Source organism: Mauremys mutica, chromosome 5, assembly GCF_020497125.1.
Source record: "Mauremys mutica isolate MM-2020 ecotype Southern chromosome 5, ASM2049712v1, whole genome shotgun sequence".
Classification (NCBI taxonomy): Eukaryota; Metazoa; Chordata; order Testudines; family Geoemydidae; genus Mauremys; species Mauremys mutica.
Window position 1 is genome coordinate 24,560,630 of NC_059076.1, and position 23,900 is coordinate 24,584,529.

At 41.4% G+C, this 23,900-nt stretch overlaps 2 protein-coding genes across 2 annotated transcripts in view; one reads left to right on the top strand and one right to left on the bottom strand.

Moving 5' to 3' along the window:
* NUDT9 (nudix hydrolase 9) overlaps positions 1-5,860 on the top strand; it is a 38,626-nt gene extending 32,766 nt beyond the window's left edge. The window contains exon 10 of the mRNA XM_045018625.1: positions 5,477-5,860. The gene's annotated coding sequence lies outside the window, so the exon portion shown is untranslated. The remainder of the gene's footprint in view (positions 1-5,476) is intronic.
* On the bottom strand, positions 439-22,984 carry SPARCL1 (SPARC like 1). Its single transcript, XM_045018621.1, has 12 exons — positions 22,906-22,984; positions 14,489-14,555; positions 14,301-14,354; positions 13,179-13,361; positions 10,253-11,482; positions 8,958-9,027; positions 7,955-8,073; positions 7,212-7,332; positions 5,457-5,593; positions 3,403-3,551; positions 2,622-2,770; positions 439-611 (listed from the first exon to the last, which is right to left on the bottom strand). Exons 2-12 carry the CDS (start codon positions 14,540-14,542, stop codon positions 583-585), a joined length of 2,295 nt encoding a protein of 764 aa, XP_044874556.1. The 5' UTR covers positions 14,543-14,555; positions 22,906-22,984; the 3' UTR covers positions 439-582.
* Positions 22,985-23,900: the final 916 nt, after the last annotated feature.

Here is a 23,900-nt window from a genome sequence, read left to right on the forward strand (position 1 = left end):
TTTAAAGAGATCACTTGAAACATCATGCATGCTATATTTTGTCTTCTCACCTCATGATTAGTTTAAAATAATATGTGCATTATACATTTGTGCTGATGCCTATTCTTTTAAACAAGTTTTAAAAAAATAACAAATCCAAACATGCTTTTGTTTCATGCTTTCTTTATTAGAATATTAAGAAACTAGCAATACAGTAAAAATAAAATTGTCCTATTTCTAGTTTTCTGCAGTATACAAACACAATCCACACTGTATGTGTCGATGTGAAGAACAATATTCTGAACAATTCTATCATGCACAATTATTTTCTATTGTGTACAGAGAGATATTATGGATTGTTAAACTCCAGGCAGGAAACAAACGTTTAGATATGTCACGCGAGAAGTTCTTAGATTCTGCTACTGTTAATTGATTTAGAATTTTTATTTTTTTGTTTTCTTTGGGAATAACCCTGTCAATCTACAAAAATCTTTATGTAAGCTCTCTGTTCAAATGTGTTAATCTATCAGTATCTTGGAAATACAATGGCTTTACAGATTTGACTGGTATGTGAACAGGGTGCTGGAACTCTATCCTGCTGGTTTAGAACAGGAGGTTTTCATCCGTGTCTTCTGTAAAATAGAGAAGAAGGAAAAAAATGTTACCATCATGACTGAACCTTTAATATGAAAGACCCATGAATAGGTTATGAGCTAGTCAGCACTTTCTTTCTAAAGTTTTAGAGGGCTCAGATGCTGGCCTATTTTATTCACACCTCTATGCAAACACAGATGTGCATATCAAATTGAGGTGCCACCCATCCTATATCTTCTCTAGTTAAGCTGCTTTCTCATTATGCAATATATTCCCAATGTGTTTGTTGTTCAGTAATCATCTCCTGCCTTTTCAAAATCACTAAGGACACCCCAACCCACAAAGGACAAACAGAACCATTAGTAATAGCACATGCCATTGACTATTACTCCTTTTAGTAATAATACCTTCATCCCCACCCTTCTCCCTCAGTCCTAGGGCTGATGTGGGACTGAAATGGCCCTTGCATAACTAACAGCAGTCTCAGGGCTACTGTAAATTACACCTGCAGGACTGAGACCATTCCACCACTTGGGGATTGCCAGAGTACAAGGCACCCCAGTTGTTCCCCTCACCATTCCAGGACATGGACTGGAATGTCCCTTGCATAGAAAGGGGGATCATATAGAACCATCTACGGTGGCTTTATTTCACATGGGGAGTTCCCTATGTCAGAGGAACCTCCAGCTTTCTGGAGCAGCACAAAGTACATTGAACAGGAACTAAGAACCTGGCCCAAAGAGTTTGGGGACCTGTTTGTGACAAGTTTTAAAAGATTACTATGATTCTCCTATGCAAAATCAAGTTCTATTGCTGAAAAGAGATTTGGGGTTTTTTTACATCTGCATCTCGCTGCTACTTTTAGTATTTTTTTTTAAAAAATGACTCTCCATATTTTGAGGGGGAGGCAGGAGGTGACAAAGTTTCCAGTTTCCTTTTATTTCTGATCTTTGCATCCTGCTGCCTATCTCTGTCTAATGTGGAATCTGGCCAAAAAGATCTTTGAGTTTCATATGCTGTCTGTATTTTAATACTGAAGCTCAGGTGGCTCAGTCTGTGAACACTTCTAAATGGAAAACCCATTTATTCATAACTCAGATGAACCCCTTATTCTTAGTTAGAAAGAAACAACACCACAGTGTTTTGGAAAACTCTTCTATAAAAAAGATGAGTGAGACCAAACTGTTGGTAAGGGACATGAATCAGTAACCATACTGTCAATGGTTTCAAAAGGATGGGGTGCAGTACCATTGCAGGAGGAAATAGGCAGGGTCCAAAATAAGGAGGTTTTTTTGACGGAACAGGGTTTGATAGATTTCCTAGAGAGTTATATGGGGATGAAGAAGATGCTAACAAGACGTTATATGCAAAGTGAGCTATGCTGTAAATGTGTGTGTTATGGAGCACCAGATTCTGATTCTAGGGCTGATTCTCCTCTCACTTAAATCAGTGTGAATCCGGAGGTTAATGGACCACTGTAAAACAGGAGAGGAATTACGATTGGAGAATCAGGCCATGAGCATCCACTATTTAGGCTGACTGCGACCAACTGCAGATACCCAAAATACAGATGCCAAAGCAAGAGTTCCTCCGCAGGCCTCTGCTATTGGACTGGAATCTAAAGAGTGGGGCATGGGGTTGAACAGCACCATTAAAGGCCAAATTCTCTTATTTATATAGGTACAAACTGGAAATCAATAAGATTTTGACCTATAGTCTATATATAGATCTATAGAGCTACTGTTCTGATCTTGTATGCATGGCCCAAGCTAGGTTGCTGTGTATGTGATTAGATATTTCACCCACTGAAAAATAAGTTGGAAATTACTCCTAATGTAAAACTTAAGCATGATTTTGGAACCAACCCAGAATGCTGCACCTTCTGAGATTGTCATCCCTGCACACCATTTCATTCACCTCAGAACACTGCTAACTTGATGTTCAGGCCAGAGTGTCTTACCTTCTGTGTATGAACTGAGATACTCTCTGCCTAGTCTGGAAGGGAGCAATTCTCCCTACCCACCTGCATCTCAACCTTATGGCTTTACCTTCTTTAATTCCGAAACAGTGGCACCACTCCTTCAAAGAGACATGCTTATTCCTGTCAGCATCACACTCCTGGAAAAAACGAGTTATGCAGTGTTCCATGGGAACTAGAGAAGCTCGCAAAGGAGCAAGCTCTGAGTGCGACAATAACCTGAAATGAAATAAAGGTAGCATATGATCTCTGTTTCTGGGGGTAAGAAATCAGGGTCAGTGAAGAATGTCAAGGTTACAAGGGGATAATAAGAAACATGTCCAATATTAACTATATTAAGGATTTTGTATATCTTTAATATTGTGATAATTCTGTTCATATAATCTTTGAAAGACAAATAAGCCAATAATACATCACTGGTGATTAACGGATTACTCCCTTGTTCTCACAGTCTCACTATCACCCAGCCCGGGTGAGTTTGGTGCTTTTTCCCCAAGCCCTTAATATTTTCTGTGAAATCCTATAATTAAAGGTGCTATATATATATATATATATATATATATATATATATGTATATATATTATGAAATCTCTGTGGGTAGCAGGTATTTGCAACTAAATCCCGTGTCCTTGTAAAACCAGATAAGTATCTTACAGAGGAAGTCCATGAGGTGAAGGATCCCATTTACAAGCTCCACAGAAGTTACTATAGAGAGGCCAATTTACGCTAGCAGAGGATCTGGCCCAGTATGTATGCCTTTGAGAATAGTTGCACTTTTTGAAAGACATGGTAAAGTAGAACAATCATGATCTAAAAAATGAATCAGAACTGAGCATAGAAACAGTTTCTACCTGTCGGCAGGGTGCCGATCAAGCTGGCTAAACTGCCAGTGCACTGGGTACACATACATATGATAGTTTTTCTCAAAGTCATGTAACAGAAGCTCAATTGGATGATCTCCAGCCATCAGACGTTTTTCATTCTGGTAGATTTTCTTGACCTACACCAATAAAGGAGTGGATTGTTCAGTGACAGAAGGACTAGTCTGAATAACATTCATGTGTCGTCATTCACACACACACACACACACGTATCTTCATTGAAATATCACGAGAGAGTTTTTTTTGCAGTATTTGTGGCTGGAAGTTGAGCTGCTGGAAATTGCACTAAACAGTCTGTCCTTATATGTTTACCAGCACATTTCTTCAGACCTAAGCAGTATGGGTATTTCAGATAAGCTTTGGATACTTATCTGAGATGAACCTGAAATCCTAGCACCTGATCTTCAGGTCTAGCTATGATGTGTACTCAAGGCAGGATACAGGGGTTGGTGGGAAGTAAAGTGGCTGTATGTCACATTACTGTCACCCTGATGCTGGGACTGCTGGGTGTTGGTTCAGCCTCCGGCATATGATTCCCCTGGACCAGAGCATCTTTGACCACTCATTTATGGCAGCTTTACAGTCTGTCTGTATGTGCCAGGTGGGTGGAGGGGGAAGGGAGAGAAAGGACCCAGTTGTGCCTCCTCAATTCTGCACTAGTCTGCCCCAACTGGGGGCTTGATCTAACTTTTCTCTCACTTGTATAAGATCTGTAACTTAGTGGTGAATAGGCATAGCAGAGCTCTGCAGTGCTAAACCCCGGCTATTCACTTTCCTCTCATGACACATCTGCTATACTGGGGAAAGGAGCAGCTGGCAGAGGAGAGGGCTCTGCCAGTCTTGTCAGTTGTATGCCAAATAAGTTGTATCCCCTATGCAACCGGAATCATCCATTGACTAGCTAAGGCCAGAGTCTGTCCACTTTGCACCTTCTGAGCAACACCAAGTGGCAGTAACACGTTTGAGAATCTGGCCACAGTCTCCATGGTTTTAGAACTGAATCCTACAAGGTGTGGAGTATCTCCCATTTTCACTTAGAATTGCAGGTGCTCAGCAGCACTTTGCAAGAGATGTTCAGCATCTTGCAGGAGCAAACACTTAGAAAGTAGCTCAGTGTTCTCGCCAGTTCAGTCCTTGGCGTCTCTGTTGAGCCTACCAGCAAGATAGCTAATTATGTTGGCACTTCTAATGATGATGACCCCTATCCATGAGGAACTAGACTCTGGCCACCAACTCTTGTCGCAGAAATCACTGACCTGCCAGAAGATGGTGCAATGATATTGTTAATAGAACTGGAAAAGACCCACTGGGATAACATCCTTACCCCATACTAATCCTCTGTAACCTCCAGTGATATGACAATGCCAGAATAATAGTGATGCAATTATACAGGATAGTTGAAATAGCTCTCTCCCTTTCTAATGAACAATGAATGTCAACAACACCACCTTGCAGTTTCATAGCTCTCAAACATATTGTTAATGAGTAATGGTTTTGTTTAATTGTAGATTATTAGTGTATAGATCTGGATGAGTTCCGCAAACAATTTCCCATGATTATTCAATCCAATTTTAAATTAACTTTTGCATTGATTGTGTTTGCCCACTCTTTTGTGTTCACTTTCTCTGAGTATCATGGCAGGAATTTCTTTGGAAAGACCAAATTGATGCAAATATTGGGGATTATTCATGGAAAGCAGATTCTGAACTTGTAAAAGTGAGAGTTTGCAACAAAAATTCAAAGAGTTACAGTTATTTAGCTGGGGAAGAGAAATGTATCATGTAACCTGGGTATCTAATGAAAACATACAGCTCACATTCTAAATTTCATATACTGAATAGTCACAAAGAACTTCGCACAACCAATGCACAGGCTAAGAATTATTCACAAAAAATCCCAAACTGTTCGCAGACATTTCGCTAACAAAAAGAGGCAATGTTTATTAAGTAAGTTGTGTGTCACATGATTTGCCCAGCTCAAGTGACATGGCTGCAGCTGTGTTTTATTTGATACTAATTACTCACTTTACTCCTCTGTTTGTCAGATAGAAATCCAGACCTGTCCAGATCACGCTCATAGAGCTGCATGAGGACGTTCTTGAGCCAGTCTCTCATCCGGAGAGGGAACTGATCCACTTCATAGTCAGTGCAAGGAGGAATGTCTGTTTCAAACCATGAAGGATTCTAGTTGCATTATCAAGAGGTGCATTAAGTCCCCAGTTTCAAGCATCTCCAAGCAAAATCTGAGTCTTACGAACCAAATTTTCAGCTCAACCTTAAATTGGCATCTATTTTTGTGATGTAAAATTGGGAATGCCATTGCAATTGCTGCAGCTATTTACAATCACACTTTAGATTACTTGAATGCTCAATTCTCTGATTCTATGTAAGACAGTTGCTTAGTTGTCTGTGTGAATTAAACTGCCATCAGAAATAATTATGAGCACAGAATTGCACCAACGAGTATTTTTGCTTGCAAAAGTTTGCCCCCTTACTGTCTTTGGCCCTAATTCTGCAAATGCTTAAACATATGCTTAATTTTAAGTATCTGAGAAGTCCCATTGACTTCATAGGACCTATTCAGAGGACTACTCCTATGTCTAAAATTGAGCATATACATAGTGTTTACATGATCGGGGTCATAGGGTATGTCTACACTGCAGCTGGAAGTGTGATTGCAGCTTGGGTAGGCATACCGGCACTAGCTTTAATCTAGCTAAATTAGCAATGGCTAAAAATAGCAATGGGAATGACTGTGTATCCTGGGGGTTAGAGCCCTCACATGGGAGATCCAGGATCCAGTCCCCCTGCTCCAAACTGGAACAGCTTCCACAGGAAAGGTGGAGGGTGCTCCCCATCAGAGTATCCCAGAACCCACTCACCTGAGTGTTGGCAGATCCCAGATAAAATACCTCTCCCTCTCTGATGGATGGGGAGCATACATCAGTGGTCACCTACCACTTAGTGAATATCCTAACCCGGGGCTACCAGCTAAGAGGGAGGGCCTCCCCCTCACTAAAGCAGCATAGATGCCTCACACCAAGAGACAGTTTGCAGCTGAGAATCCCAAGCAGATGGAGGCACCTCCCTGAAGCCCAAATTTGGACACCTATCTCTGAGAGAGGAGCAGAGCTTAGCTAACTTCCTTTGACTTGGCACCTCCCATTGGCTAGCTTAGGCATGGAGTTGACTAGTGTTCTGGCTTTTATGAATCCCATTCTAAGGCACCAATCTCTCTCCATTCATTGTATAGGGAGCTTAGGTGCCTGATTTAGGCTTTGTGAATCCAGTGCTTTTCTAGGCACTTAGAAGATTGGCGGGGTAATGTTCAGCCTGCCCTTGCCTGCGTTCCTTTGTGAATCTAGCCCTTAGTCTCTTAGGTTCCCATCTGTAAAATGGGAATGATAATTCTTCTCTAGCACACAGGGGTAGTTGTGAGGATAAATACATTAATGACTGTGAGGTGCTCAGATATTATAGTAACGAAGGCCATGTAAGCACCTAGATAGACAGAAAGAGAGCCAGAGATGGTAACTGGGATGGAGGCAGGCCCAAGGCATATTGCAGGTAGAAAAGTGCTTGAACCACAAAGGTAGCCAGGGCTTTTGTGCAGCGTATTATAGAAAATGGACCTGTCTAGGGTTCTGAGCTTATTTCTAACTGCTCACTGATACAAAAGAAGGGTGTGGGACAAGAGCCTATGTTCAGTGTCTAGATACTAAGATGATGGGCCCTGTATATATAGGTAAATTATATACTTATAAATAAATAAAGCCTTACATTTGCAGGATCCCATATAGTCCAAGTGCAGCTGGTGTCCCATTTTTGTCCCTTCAAGTTTACACTTAGTACCAAAGAGCTGACATGTGCCATTGTAGGTTTTATTATCAGTGCCACAAACCTAGATAGCAAAAAAAAAATCTAGTCAATAACACTGTCAGATCATATGAACATTAATGTATAACATTCATGACCAGCAAATACAACACATGGCCATTGATGTGTGAGTGCTCAAAGGAAATGGGTGCTCAGAACTTCTGAAAACCATCCCTTTTATTTAAGCATCTAAATATGGATTTGGGTGCCTAATTTTAGGCACCCAATTCTAAGCATTTTGGATATAATTTTGCGGCACTGATGTAGGAACCCCATAGCAACTCCGTTGGAAACATTACTAAGTAATGTCCAAAATACATAACTCTGTGTATGTGTTTGCACATGCTAAAACCTCACAGAGGCAAATGTAACTTTTAATTTTATTCTTGGAGTAGCTGTAGAGTTATTGCTGAGCAATTGTAATTTATTTTTTATTCAAGTAGAGTATGGATAGTTCTATAATCCCATCAAATAGCAATCAGGAATATTTTGGGTGAATTCTGCCCTTTGGGTATATGATTATTAAAATAATTGGGAACCATTCACAAGCTCCCTAGAATTGCACCAATTAATATCAGAGGAATGGGGCATCAGGCAAGTGCTGCAGTGAGTTCTTTCTGTGCCTGTGTACTCCATGGAATACTTACATGCTCATGATCTTTAGCTGGAGGGCAAGCAGCCGGATCTTGGCAAACGCAACTAAGTTTTTCTTGTTCATCTGCTTGGCAGACCTTACCTCTTTTACAGTGGAAGTTCCTACAAGGATCTAGAAAAATATCGGACCACCCTATTAGAACAAATTGCTTGAGTGCTTATCGCAAGTTTATCAAAACACAGTTGAATCTCTTTAATCAAGAAATCTCATTAGAACAAGATTTTTAGTACTTACTTGCAGTTGGACTGGAAGTAACTCCTCCTGTCATCCCCCCCCACAAAAAACCCCAAACCCTCTTTCTCAGTAGTTTGATATTTCTACTTTCCAGCCCAGCCCAAGTCAAGCAGTGGAAAAATGTGAAAAAGAAAGAAACAAAAAAGGTTTAGATTCAGTTTCAGTATTTGTTTATGGTGAAATTTCATATCTGTTCTTGTTGAATCCAAATCATTTTGCCATTTCATGATTTAAATCAAATTAAGATCACATCCTCCCCCAAGGTGATATGTTTCAGTGGAAAATAGCTCCAACTTTTATACAGATGTCGCAAAAAGCAAGGGTTCTGTCTGCAACTTTTTTTGTTACTGTTTTTACAGTTCTTTCAACACTTAAATAAATGCAAGGGCATGCAGAACAGATTCTTCCTTGTGCACAACTCTGTAATATACAGGATCAAGTGCAAGAAAAATTCAGTCATGTGAAATCACATCATGAATAAAGCAGAAAAAAAATCCATAACAGCAAATTCCACAGCTTGATAGCCTTAGCACAGTGGTTTTCAAATTTTTGCTTTCACATAGCAAGCCTCTGAGTGCGACCCCCCCCCCTTATAAATTAAAAACACTTTTTATATATTTAACACCATTATAAATGTTGGAGGCAAAGCGGGGTTTGGGGTGGAGGCTGGCAGCTCGCGACCCCCCATGTAATAACTGATCCCCAGTTTGAGAACCCCTGTGTCAGTAGTATTTTAATTGCTTTGCAGATAGATTACTCACTGAGAAGAACCTTCATACTGCTATCACTGGAACTTTCATCCTCATTATATGGACTGCCTGTCGTCTTAACCTTTACAATCACAAAAACAAAAGTAGAAGTTATAATAGATCTCTTGTAGGGAAAACACATTCAACCAACATTTGCCCCAGTTACAAATGTGCAACTTCATAGACTTGATGTAAGGGCACAATCTGGTCCAGTGGTGAAAAAAATACAGTCAATATTGCCTTTTTCCTAAATAAATGAAAGGACAATACCCCCATAGTATGAGGTAGCACTGTTTTCAGAAAAAGATACGGTATAAAAACACTAAAGCCCCAGTTCAGCAAAGTGTTTAGGCATGTGCTTAAGTCCAACCTATCAACAAAACACTTATATACATACTTAACTGCTTTGCTTAGTAGAGATGGATGGCTGAATTGGGACCTAAGTCCCTATGCATGCACATTACAGAAGCCAAATTCTGTTCTGATTTACACCTGGCATAAACACAGAAAGTCAATGGTACTCCACTAGCTATAAGTCAGTGAAAAATCTACCTCTAAGAGTCTATACCAGAGGTGCCTGCAACTTGTCAGGAGCTGAGGGGCTATATCTAATTTACATACAAGTATAATACTTAAAAATGAAAAGTAAACCTCTGCAACTATTGTATAATATTTGCTTGTGCTTAGACTATATCTTCCTTTATAGATTAATACAAATGTATCAAGAATTTACCAATAATAAAAACTTGAAGTGGATCAGCTATGCTCTTATGCTGCAGTCACCAGGGAAAATGAAGGATTGTTACCTATAATATGAGGACAGTCTAATCTTAAAATACATTGTAAACAACAAAAACTGCAAAGCATTCACAGAGGAATTAGAGAAGGACAGCGGATGCCTTTTAGAATCATTATCTCTCTGAGCCACATTTACATATAGTAAACAGCAGTGGTTTATTTTTTAGGACATTGGTTTAATCCTCACTCAGAGAGCAGAGGATGTTAGATAGTGAATTTCAACCAGGATACCAATCTGTGTTCACAATGAAGACCTGACTCTCAAAAAACACTGGAAATACACACATTTATTGTGTTCTGGTACTACTAGTCCAATCAGATCATTGAAGTAAATAGTCAAATTGAAGATTGCTTTGTGTGATGAATAAACTAGGATGAAATATATCCCATTGAGGTGAAAAGGAAGATTTGGATAAAGAACTCTGTTTATGTAATTTATGAACTCTCTTGGACTTAAGTTTGGCTGCATCTTTACTTTTTTATCACCCATATTTTTTAAAAGCACTTACATTATCTTCAGGTTCCATGGTGTTCACACTCCTTTGCACAAGGCTGGTTATTTTCTCATGTTCCTCATTGTCAGAAATGGCTGGCTCATGACTATAATAATCTTGTTCAAAGTGAATGAGGTGTTTAATGTTGACATTTTGGTTATCCTCTGTCTCATTAGTCACCACACTTTCATCTTCATCCTTTCCTTCCCCCTGCCCCTCAGAACTGATGCTTCTGTGATCATTACTTCGAATTTGTTCACCCTTGTGGTAGGCTGCTTCCTTTTGGCTTTTGTTGAAATCATCTTCATCGCTCTCAGCATCATTATTAGAATCATCACCATTGTTTTCATGACTGTTGTCCTCAACATTGCTGGCCTCCATATATGCAGCAGCATTTTTTAGATTCTGTCTTTCCACCACTTCCTTGTGGTCACTAATGCTCTGGGTATTGTCTTGGAACCTATCTTCATCCTCCTGGCTTGGCCACTCAGCATTCTGATCTTGTTCAGTACTTTTTGGTGAGCTCGTCACCTCTTCTCCTTTATGTGACTGTGCTGGGGTATTATCCTCCTCATCTTCTTTTTGGTCAGCCTCTTCAAATTCCTCATTCTGCCTCTTAGTTATCTGGAGAGGCTGACTAGCATCTCTCAGCATTTCATCAGATTGGCTGCTATCTTCATTCTGCTCACTCCTGTAGAGACCTTCTTGAATTTTCACGTGGGCTTTTTGCCTCCTGTCTCTGTAGCCAGTTTCATCCCATTCCTCTGTCTCCTCCTCCTCTTCCTCATCACTGTCACTGTTGTTTTCAAATAATCCAACAGGATTTTTATTATATTTCCATGTGTCCTGTTCCTGACCAACAGTGAGACCCTGCCCTGGGTTTTCCTGATCATCGCTAGCCATATTGCTTTTCTTAACATCATTCTTGAACTGATGCTCACGATTAGATTGATGGCTGCTGCTTCTCTCAAAGACACTCTCCTGATTGTCAGAAGCCAGCGTTACACCCATGTTCTGAGCAAGGAAGTTAATACGCCCTAAACTACTTTTCACTTGATGCTCACTACTGTTTCTTTCCTGACTGTTAGCGTTCCTATGCTCATCCTTGTCTTCATCATCCATCATCAATGTCTGCTCCTCCCTGTCACTGCTGCCCTGAATTGAGAGTAAATCATTATTGCTGTTCATATACTGCTCAGACTCTGTTTTTTTCTTCTTTGAAGATTCAGAAGAAGTATCTCTAACCTTCCAAAGAAAAATGCATGTTTATTGAACAGTATAGTAAAGACTTCATTTTATAACTCTATTTCCAAGTCAATATTTAATATGCTATTTTCACTCATTAATACATAGGATGAAACGTATCAGTGCATAGATTAGTGGGACTCCCTGTGACATCAGTGGATTTGTGGGTGCTCAGCAAGTTTGACAATCAACCCATTTTTATTTGGGGCTGTGATTTCCAATGGAGTTAGACACCTAAATCCTACTGAGACTTGTTAGTTGTTGGATCTCTAACTCATTTAGGCTCCCTTGGAAATCTCAGCTTAGACTAATATTAGGTACCTGTATTTGCAAACATTGTCAGCAGTAATTATCAGTTATCCTAGAAGATAAATACTGTGCTAGCAATAGCTTTGGAAGAAATGCTCAACAGGCAGGTTGGGAAGAGAGGAGATTAAAGTACTTGACTAGGTATCTTCCTGGGTAGTGAACTGTGCCTTATCATTTCAGGATCACCAGATCTATCATGTATGATGGTGATACTGCTCTACTTCCTTGCTGAGTTAAGCAGGAGTCCCATTTGATTTGATGGCACCAGCTGTGGGCATCAATGTGTGCATTGAGGGGATGATCCTACAACCAATGAAGACAATGGCAAAACTGGAGGACCAAGCCTAATGTAAGTGTGGGACCCAAGGCTGTGAAGTGGGAGTGGGAGAAATGATTGAATATCAGAACTGACCTAAAGCTTTTTACTCTACACTGAAATGAACCAACACTGGACCTTTTTAAGATGAAAAAAATATGGTTTAAGGATCCCATCCATCTCCTTTCATCTACCTACCAACCAGAGAAAGGAAGGAGCTGAGAGAAGGCCATGAGGGAAGTTTAAGATGTTGGTCACTCCCAATTTTCTTTCCTACAGCCCTACAATAGGGAACTCTCTTCTGTTGGCAGGGTGCAGAGTCAGTAGCTGCTAAAGAATTACAAGTAAAGGAGGTTGCAGACCATTCACATTAACATGTAGAACTCGTTATGTTTTTGTGAACCAAGTCTCCAGACCTTCAGAGGTTTGCTTATCACAGGGGTCCCCAGTGGTCCCCAACGAATTTCGGAGGCATTTCGGCGGATGCTCAACCGCCGCCACGGTCCTTTGTCTGGCTTATCACTAAGCAAAACCATAGAGCTTGGCCCTGATCCTATTTAAAGCCCAGACTTCATTGCCCTCAATGGATTACTCATGTGTGTGGGATTACTGTATTTACAAATGCCTAAGATACTGGCAAAACACTCCCACTGACTTCTGTGGGTAAAGGATTGGGCCCATTTTATAATGAACACTTAATGCTATAGGACTGTGCGTGAGTCAACTGCACCCTATTTTGTAAAGCCAAACTGGTATCAAAAGTATTTCATTAGCATTTCCCTCTAACCCAATGCACCTTCTGATACAGTTGGGACTGTATGAAATATTCAAAATGAAATTCACAATTCTATTTTTTAACTGGGGAATAAGTACATCTTTCCTCAAACATACTATTTTGAGTCAAAATCTTTTGGTATTAAACTACAAAAAATTGCATATGCATTTTTGCATATTTTGACTGTAAACTGGTTATCTTGCAACAGTTGAATACAAAGCTCGGCAATTTTTAAAGGAACCATATGGGAACTTTTTTGGTTATGTGAAAACAAATAGCTGATTTAGGAAATGTACCTGCAATTGACTACCATTAGAGGGCAACTGGTCTGCTATAAATGTTGCATATTTGCTTGCAACTAGTGAATCACCCAGTATTGGTACTGCAATATTTTGTCCTGCTGCAGATGTCTTCTCTATATGTTGTTTCTCGGAGACAGTTGCAGCCTGGGAATTGTCTGGCATGAACCTGAAATGTATCTGAAAAAAATTAATTATACTGTAAATTGTTCTGATGGATACATTATGAAATACTAAAAGTCATTTCCCCTCCCTTTATAATCTGTAAAACAATCCAGAACACCATGTGTAATGGTAGGTAACTTACCTGGAAACATGTTAGGAGCAAGACATAACTCATGATAACAAAAGGTAGGTGGAGGGAGGCTGGATTTTGCATTTGGTTCTACAAAAATGTGGTTGGGTTTTGTTTTTACAAAACATCACAGTTAGTTTGGCACCAGACTCCATTTTTTCTGAACCACCAAAGTTCAGAGGGTGGGGGAGTAAGAGACAGAGGTCTGGTTTAGGCCCATCTCTAAATAGAAAAACATGAAACAGAGCTTTTGTTGGCGTAAATTTACACCAGAGAAGGGTCTAGCTCAACAGCAGCATTCTGCCCATCTTCGAATAGACTCACCTCTTTCAAATATGAACAACGAGCAATAAAAGCTACATTAGCTCAAAATGACATTTTCATGTACAGTAACTGTTATGATACTTTTGAGAGTCTCCACTCTATGATTGTTCATATAATAGTTTCTCAGTAGGGCCCAAATCCTGCTAGCTTTACCAGGGGTGTGGGTAAGGCAACCAGGATTTGACCCTTGGTTTGATCCACTATTTCCTGCAATAAATACATAGATATCATGTTTAAATTTATTAACAGGTTGTGAGAATTTCTCCAAATGCTATAAAGACAGCGCTTAGGATGCATAAGAGATCTTATCAAGATCTTTGAGCATGCTTCTCTGCCATTGGCTAGCTAACATGTGAAGGGTGAGGAGTTTCATAGTAATTCACATGAGGGAACTACTTTACCTAAATGAACCTGTGAACAAATACATATGCAGAAATGTGTTTCATGTATTGGAACTCAGTATTATATTGTGGTCTGGTACTTAAAGAAGAAACAAATACCTTTTCTGAATTTTTCTGCCCACGGATTCCAAGTTTGTACATTAAGGGATAGGTCTAGAACAGAAAATGGGATTAAAACCTGCATATAAACAAAATCTTTAACAGGTCACTGGGAGATACTAGAGCACAATGATCTCAATACATGAAAATTCAAATGCATGGTAAGTGATAGATTGAAGAGAATTTACCGGAATAGCAAAAGCTGATCCCACGAGGCAAATGAAGAACGTCACAGGCTTCATGTTTTCCAGATCTCTAAAAGGACAATAATAAACTCTAGAATGGTGGAATTTGGAGGTTTTCTTTCAGAAAAAGTGTGTCAAGGTTTGGTTATAACTATTTGAAACTGTCTGATGCAAACCGTTTAGTGGACATTTGGGTGGGTGAGTTGGGGGCGGGGAAACACAAATCAAAAGTCACAAAGTTCCCCCACAGAGTCCAGTGGCATGTGATTTCAATGGAGTTGTGCCTGCTTATGCCAGTAGTCACTTTGGCCCAGTTCTTTTACAATACGGTGTGTGAAGGAATACAGGATTGGGTCCTGGGGGGCTCATGTGCTGTATTGTTAGACCAGCTCTTCTGAGTGCCCAGATTTTTGCCAAGTGGCCCCTCTGACCAGTTCCTGGACCCTGTTCTGTGTCTGACACACTAACTGACTATAGACTCTTTTACCACCACTGCTTACTCCATTCCACAGATCAGCTTCTGTAGCTGGAAGGCCCCAGCTCAGTCCCTGCTCTGCTTAATTCAGACCTTTCAGACCTGGGACTTGAACATTTGTCTCCCACATCCCAAGTGAGTGCCTGGAACACTATGTGACTGGCTATTTGGATTGGGGTCTCTCTCGCTCTCTTGCTGTTCTGGGTTGGGGGTCTCTCTCTCGCTCTCATTGTTCATGAAAAACTGTGAAAGATCTTGATTTTGTCCCGGTGCAGAATATATATATATTTTTAAATCTCAAAAAGTTCTATGGGATGGGAGAACCATTTCCTGCCCAGCTCTCGTGCTGACATCATGGGAAGCTTTCCTTGCTTTATTTATGCTCATGTCAACATGTAAGTGAAACAGAGACAGCTCATTTATTTTGCTTGCTGAGGTAACCTGCATAACTAAAACTTAAATCTTATACCTGTGTAGTGCATCTGTAGTGGCAGTTTGTGTGTGTGTAGCTACATCGGTGCAAAAAACCCCACAACCCTCTGGGGACTCAGTATATTCTATTTCTTTTCTTTTGCCTTATATTTATTTCCCTTCTCTTATTCTGGTTCTTTTTTTTTTTATATGCTCTTCTTAGGCTTTCTCTCCACTTTCTCACCTTTTTTCTTTCCTCTGCTGCTTTTCTTCATATCTCTCCTTTCACTTCACATTTCTCTGCCCTGTTTTTCTCCCCCATCCATCTTTCTCCACACCTCACTTCTTTGATTCCCCCCACACCTTTTCCCATTGTCTGTATAAATGGAGCATGTATTGCCCTATTTTTAATTAAACGAAACAGCATCTCAATTTGCTGGTTGAGCTCACTGGCACGTGAACAATATGGCTGTACCCTCGGTCAGTAAGGTTGGGAATGTGAAGAAGTGGGTATTCACCCACGAAAGCTCATGCTGCAAAAACATCTGTTAGTCTATAAGGTGCCACAGGATTCTTTGCTGCAACTACAATAAGCTTCTGCGACTCAGTGCATGGTATAAGAATGTTACTTATCCAGGCAGTTGTTTGCCAGTGCTTGGAGAAAAACATCAAAGACCATAAGGAAGAGTTCCAGGCAAGTCTCTGTTCTGGGAGCTAGTTCATACACCGAGGAAACAATTACATTGTTTATTGTATTTATTGAGTAGGAGAGCCTGCAAAAGCATCCTAGCCACCACCCCGCCTCCCGACAGAAGGAATATCTGTTGGAAGTTGCTTTTGTGTTGATGTTTTTAATTCCTTAATATCAACATTTTCCTCATAGTTTATACAGAACAAAACACTTCCTGAATATGTGCCACTAATGATGCAAACCTCTCCTCTCACACCGCACAGTTAGCCTCCCCTTGTAGTGCAGCATAATAAAGAGCTTCAATTGTCTGTCTAGTTTGCAGGGTTTAGCTTTTTCAGGTGCACGCAGTAGAGACAAATAGAATACAACAGACAGCACAAGGGAAAGTGTGAGAGATTCCTAACACATATCTGCATGGAAGCAAGTGATTTAGATCAGTGCCGTAAAAATTCTTTTGTATTGAGGGTCACTTTGGCAGCATGCCAGAAACACAAGGGCAGAAACTAATTTACATGTGAATTTCCATACATTTTTTTTACATGACAGAGCCCTAGTATTTCTTTGCATTTCAGTATTTCTTGGTACAAGAATCAAGGAAGGAAGTGTTATCTAGTGGCTAGAGCACAGGACTGGGCTTCAAGCAGTTTGCGTTCTACTCCTATCTGACCTGCAGTGTGGCTTTGTGTCTAAGTTTTCCCATTTCTAAAATGAAATTAATGACATGGACCTTCTTCTGTCAAGCGCTCTGAGATCTACAGAGGAACAGCACTAGAGAAGAAATGTATTATTATGTCTAGCTCCACCATCGACTTTGACTTTTCTGGGGTTTGATTCTGTCACCTTTACTCAAATTAAGCCGTTGTTACTGGAATGAATGGGACACAGGGAAATTGTGACTCATTATCTGTAAAATGGGGATAATACCACTTACCAACTTCACAGAGGCCTTTGTGAGGCTTAAATCTTTATCATTTGAGGCACTTTGAGAGTCTTTGATAGAACATGGGAATTGCCAAGCTGAATCAAACCTGAGATCCATCCAGTCCAGAAGCCTGTCTGTGACAGAGGCCAATGCCAGATGCTTCAGAGGAAATGTAAGAACCTTGCAGTAAGTAGGTAGATGTGGGATAATCTGACTCCCCCGCCCGATGTCAGGTCTCATCCTGATCTCTAATAGTTGGAGATTGGCTTAAACCCTGAAGCATGAGGTTTAAGATCCCTTCTAAAATAAAGATATTGTAGTAGTACAAGTATTATTATTATTTGCCTTTGCAAATTCATCAATAGTACAAATCTCCAGTTGATCAAGTTGTGTTTCCAGGCACCTGCTTGCTGCACTGGTGCCAGGAGCCGGCCCTGGTAATGCAGCACTGACATCAGGCCTTTTTAGCACATACAGAAATTCTAGGAGAGGTATGCACACTACTGAATTCCAACCTCTGATTGCTATTTGTGGGAAGGAAAAACATGTTAATGAAAATCTGACCTGGGCATGAAAAGAGGCGAGACAGTAAACAGAAACAGGCCAATAGGACTGGATTTTACCAACAGATAATTTATTTCATTGACTTTACTGCATACAGAAACAAGTTATACTTTCCTCTGCTTGCTGTAATTATTTATTTTATATGAGATGTGTAACATACGTTAATGTTCCCACGAATTATAACAACATGATAAATGATCTTTTAAATGCCACTGAGATTTTACTGGGAATGATAATCAGGTAAGTATTTTTGTATCAACTTTTCTGCCTTAAGAATTAATTGTCTCATGCCCTTTGGTACTATGCTGTGTGCACAGGGACTTGCATAATGGTAGAAAAATGGGCAAGGACAACACTGTAGGGTTTATCTCCTAAAGCAAGTTTTAATATAAGAGTTACTTTCCTAAGCTGTCATGGGACTCTCTCTCTCTCCTCTTTCATTGCTATGACTACAGTGAGCCCCTGCCATGCACAGCAGAGTAAACAGCTAACATTTTTGGACTAGCAACATGAAATAGTAACAATACCTCCGCTTGTGGGGTAGAGAAAGAAACACCAATAAAAAATCCTTTCCTTGTTTCTGAAAAGAGAAGACATTTTGGGCTTTCCTCCTTAAATCTAAAGCAGGCACTGCTTGACCGGATTATATAACACTGGGCTCTTGTGGTATTCATACAGCTCCATTTAAAATGGAAAAATCCTTTTTGGCTTCTTTTGACATTGCTATTATGGTGCTGCTAATTAATTAATCAATCCGTAATGGCCATTTCTCAGTGAAGTCCTCCACATAGAGGAGTTAAAGAGCTGAGATGAAGCCAAAGATACTTTTGTGCACTTAATCCAGTCAGAACCAAGTACACTGGGCAACATGAAACTATGCCGAAGCTGGATCCTGTAACCCTTCCATGGCTGAGTAGTCCTGACTCACAGGAATAGTCACAGTGAGGTCAGTGGGACCGCTTGCATGAATAAAGACGGCCGCTGTGAGCGAGGGATGCAGCATAAGGTGGGAGAGCACATGATACTGAACCCCGAGTTAGTGTCCACCTTGGCCTGTGATCGGCCATTCGTCTTTATGTGGAGAAAGTGGGTGAAAGAATGTGTGCAATCACTGACTGATCAATAGTTTTTAAACCACTCGTTGGTTGGGTGTTTACAGCCCACTTTGGTTACCCAATGTGCAAGCAATAACACTTTCTATCCTGTAATGCAGGGGAGGGCAAACTATGGCCTGCGAGCTGGATCTGGCCCATCAGGGCTTTGGCTCTGGGCCACAGGATTGCCACCCCTGTGGTGCTGCAGCCCCGCGCTGCTCCCAGAAGCGTCCGGCACCACGTCCCTGCCGCCCCGGGGTGAGGGGTGGGGGAAGAGGGCTCCCCACGGGGAACCACAACCAATGTGAGCTTCAGGGAGGTGCCCGCAGGTGAGGGCAGCGCGTGGAGCCATCTGTCCCCTCCTTCCCCAGAGGCTGCAGGAACGTGGTGCCGGCTGCTTCTGGGAGCAGGGCAGGCAGGGAGCCTGTCTTCGCCCTGCTGCATGCCGCTGCCACCCTGGAGCCACTCCAGGTAAGTGGTGCTGGGCTGGAGCACCCCCTTCTGCACTCCACATGGCCACCCCCTTCCCTGAGCCCCCTCGTACATGACACACCCCTCCTCCCCCCCCAACCACTTGCCCTGAGCTCCTTCCTGCACACCGCATCCCTTCCTGCACCCCAATCCCCTGTCCTGAGCCCCCTCGTACATCCTGCACCCCTCCTCCCCCCAACCCCTTGCCCAGAGCCCCCTCCTGCACACTGCACCCCCTCCCACACCCCGCACTCCTTCCCGCACCCCAACCCCTTGCCCCAGCCCTTACTACATTCATGGCCCTGCATGCCATTTCCCCACCAAGATGTGGCCCTCGGGCCAAAAAGTTTGCCCACCCCTGCTGTAATGAGTATTAGCTAACCGGTTTGCCCTCCAGGGACCAGCCCATGAATGGCTTTTCCTTGGCCTCACAGAGCAGAGGCAGACAAGAAGACTCCTCTCCAGCTGAGCAAGAGTTCCCAGCAATAGCAGATACCATGGAGCTGGCTCCTTTGGATCATTTCCATCGTGTATAGGGGCTGCTAAGGGCTGTGAGAAAATTACCCTGGCCTGGAACGGGTTAATGTAACTGCTGACATAAGCAACTCTGTTATTTCTTCGTGCAATCTTCAGTGTAGGAGGTGTGCGTAGGCAGGGTGGGAGGGGACAGACCAGGGCAAGATGGGGCATATATGCACCACTTTGCATTACATGGGATTCTGGGACGCAGAGCAGCCATAGGGACTGCTCTACATTACCCTGGGGGCGGTCACACAGCACAGAATCTGTCCCTATACTTTCTATATGCTTGGGGCACCATCTGCCTGCTTGAGGCCCAATCCACGTGGTTCTTTGTTCCTTGGTGATACAGAGCCAGACCATCCCCTACTGAGGGCCGTGGCATAAACGATACAGTCTGTCCTCAAGAGGTTGATAGATACTCAAGACTGGCCAAAACCCTGAATTCTCTTGTCATTTAATATCTCTGTAAAGTGCCCAGAACACTGGCAAATAAACATGGCAATAATAATAAAAAAAATTAATAATAAGGTGCATCATATTCTGGTACAGCATCACTCAGTTTGTACTTGACATTTCTGATGGTGTTTCAAGCCTCAAACTCCTTGCTGTGGCAGAACCCAAAAAACCTGCCTTTTCCCCCCCAGCTGAAAAAGTGTCTGAAGTTTGAGTCTGGCAAACATAGTAGATTCTTCAGGTTAGTGTCCTCCAAAATCAGTAAAGGAAAACAAACTATTCCTCAGCTCATGGGTCCTACCTTGAGGGAGGTAGTCCAGCTTGGGAGATCAGGATGAAATATTATTACACAGCCCTCTAATTTATGGTCAAAACTGAAACTTCAGTGGGGCCCCTGGAATGCTGTTGCTATTCAGTATAGTTTACAGAAGCAAGGGGAGGAGAATTACATAGTAACTTCATTCCATCGGCTGTAGGGCACTGTCACTGGCTGGATGGCCTTTTGAAACAACCTGGGTACAGCCTTGCCCATGACTTGGCAGCTGTCTCTCAGCCTCGCTGGTGAGCTGGCAACATGAGGCTAATTAGTGACCCCAGCTGAGTGTAATGGGGCTTAATTAGACTGATCCCCAGCTGTGGTGGTGGAGTAAGGTGAGCACTGCTTAAATAGAGGAAGAGGCAGACTGTCTGCTCCCTGGGAAAGACTTAGAGGAAGTAGTTTGGAGTTGGCTGTGGTCAGAAAGTAGAGTTACAGGAGCAGGGTTAAAGCTGGGGGGCCTAGAGTGGAAAGGATACCTGAGCTAGGGTCTGTGATGAGCAAAAAAATAAGATGTGGATGTCAGGCCAGCTTAAGTAATACTTGGACTCCTAACAGGAAAAGGCTTGGGGGAATCAGCACCCTGATAAGGGGGAAGAATTGCAGTTGATCTCAGTGGGGTGAAGGACCATTTTGTTCAGAGTCAAGCCCCAGGTGGGGTGAAGGACCCTGTTTTAACTTACAGCTGAAGCCCACAAAGGGACTGAACTGTTGTGTGAGTTGGCTTGAGAGCTGAGCTACAAGGGAGTCTGGGGAGGAGACCAGCTGGGTGTAGGCTGTCAGAGGAAGATGTGAGAGGTGAAGTCTCCTGCAATGCTGTGTCTCATGAGTCCCATAGCATTTATAGGAGGCATGAGATTTGCTTGATGCATAGTAGAAATGACAGAGGGCCTCAAGGTAAGAGGATCATAAGTGGGAATCTCAGGGCTCTGAGGTGATCCTCCAGTTTAATATTAAAGTATAAAGATCCAGTGCTCTTTATTCAGTGGAACACAGTTATAAATATCAGTATCAGCCACAAATGTTGAGATTCTGGAACATTTTAATCTACCCTTCTGAACAGTCCATAAAGATTCCAAGCATTTCCCAAGATATGTAATGAAATGTTCAAAGGATCAGATGTAAGAGATATCAAGAAATCTGTAAATTAAGCAAAGTAACTATACCAGCAGTGGAACAGATCCGCCTGCTGGATTAACCACTGATGAACTGGAAACTTTTGATACACACAGAAAGATGCTTCCATTTTTGTGGTTTATCTTAATATATAATATAGCTCAACTCTGCATGACTAGGTGTTTTTGCCATTGACTTCCATGGGAGTGGAATCAAGCCCTAATTATCTAAGCACAACTAAAGGAAATATCTCTAAATAGAGACCCATAGGAGGGGGAAGAGAATTTAGTTTAATTCTGCTGAGTTGCATTGAATCAATATGACTATTTAGAGTTTGTGGGCTTTGGACCAGTGGAACTCAGCCACCATACAGCACTGACATATTTAGCCTCTTTGTGAGAAGTAGCAAGGATGCAATGTTTTCTGCAACACCCCTTGCTAACTGACTGCAGAAAACCTGTCCTAAGAAATTATCACTGTGATATCTCAGTGCAGGTTGGTCTTTGTCCTTAGAAATAAAATGTGGAGTATTCTAGATGCCAGCACATCAAACCAGGGTTGATAGTTGTATAGAGTGCAATAAACATTAAACCTTGACCTCTCTCTCTTCCCTACCTAACTTTCTCAGTGTTTTGTGACTACAGTGGGAATAGGGTATGTGTCTACGAATAGGTAGGAAAGGGAAGGAGAGAGAGAGTATGGATCTACAGAAAAAAGATGAAAAAATCAACTGGAGAGTCTCATAAATCTGGAGGAGCAAAGAGTGTTCACTAGTTTCTAAGTCATTGACATGGTTGCGTTGTCTCTGTGATAGGACTGTAGAACAGAACAAGCTGTTAATGCATGGAAAACTTTACAGACAAAATTTACATGGATCATTCTCTGTAACTGTTGGTTCCTGTAATGATTCAGCTGTAATTTGTTAATCCCTTTTTATTTCTGTTCCATAAAACACATATCAGATATTTCAAGCCTCCCCCAAAAGTTCTCAGTTCAGAACATAACTAATTATTGAGCTTGATTCTGATCTCACATGCAGCAATGTAAATCAGGAGCAATTCCAATGAAATCATACCAGTGTAAATCCAAAGTAAATTGGATCAGAATCAGGCCTGGTATATTTAACCTTCTTCCAAAATAATCTTCTTACTAGACAGGGCATTTTGGACATTGTGCTGACAGAAGTGGAAGAAAGATAAAAATAAAATAAAAAATAAGTTGCATTACCAGTGTGTTCCCCTGTGCAAACTCTGAACAGAAATTTATTTAGCATTGTTTTTGACAAAGCAGCTGTCCCACTAGCATTTGCCCTGAGTATACCCAAAGGCTACAGACCAATACACACAGTCAGAGAAGATATAAGTAGTAAATGTAGTAAAATTTACCTTGACGTATGTAGCCAAGTCCAGAATTTATTCAGTAACAAATTAGAAAATACCCGAGGCTGAAATTGCAGCTGAGCCCTTTCTCTCTGGACCAGCCAGGAGAAAAAACTTTGACAAAAACCCAGAGAAAGTCTATAAATCCCTTCCCCTTTTATCTCTGCCTCTTTGCCTGGAAACTAATTCAAGCCTATTGGAGTTGAAATTCTGCTGCTCTGTCAACCAGTCAGTGTCTGAAGTGTGAGATGAGAATTCAGCGTGTTACATGCATTTTTTTCCCCAGCAATGAACCATAATAGTTTTTGTTACAAATTTTTGCAGTACTCAGGGGGAAGGGGGAAGACATCCTCATGTGCAGTTAGTTTCAACAGAACAAGACAAGACTCCCCTCATATGTACTCCTCTGGGTATGATCATGTCAAGTTTTCCAAGAATGGGCCAGATCTCCAGTTGAATTGGTGTAGTTCCACTGAAGTTAACACAGCTATGCCGATCTACACAAGCTAAGAATCTGGCCAATTAACTCTAATTTTCAAGTTCATGGATTCTGAGGCCAGAAGGGACCACTGTGATCATCTAGTCTGACCACCTGCATAACACAGGCCATAGGACTTCTCTGAAACATTTTCTGTGTAACTAGAGAATATCTTTTAGTAAAACATCCAATCTTGATTTTAAAACTGCCAGTGATGGACAATCCACCACAACCCTTGGCAAATTGTTCCAATGCTTAATTACCCTCACAAGTAAAAAAACAAACAAACAAACAAACGTCATATTTTCAGTCTGACTTTGTTGAGGTGTTTGGATTTTGACTGTAACCCTGGATTGACACTTGACTAACAAAAGGCCAGTTTTGACCCTCAGTTGTAGCAGTGGCACTATTCAGTAATACTGCTGCAGCCAATGGAGTTACACTGAAATCCAGTAAGGTTCAAATTTTCATAAAAAGGACTTTTATTTCTTTATTTTATAAACATTTGAAAGTTTAAAATTGT

What these genes read in the sequence shown, in the direction of transcription:
- SPARCL1 (XM_045018621.1), bottom strand. Translation starts at nt 14,542, where the DNA reads ATGAAGCCTGTGACGTTCTTCATTTGCCTCGTGGGATCAGCTTTTGCT. An exon ending in GATCAGCTTTTGCTATTCCG is followed by an intron (nt 14,355 to 14,488) that starts GTAAATTCTCTT and finishes TTTCTGTTCTAG; the next exon opens with ACCTATCCCTTAATGTACAA. An exon ending in CTGTTTCGGAATTAAAGAAG is followed by an intron (nt 612 to 2,621) that starts GTAAAGCCATAA and finishes TCTATTTTACAG; the next exon opens with AAGACACGGATGAAAACCTC.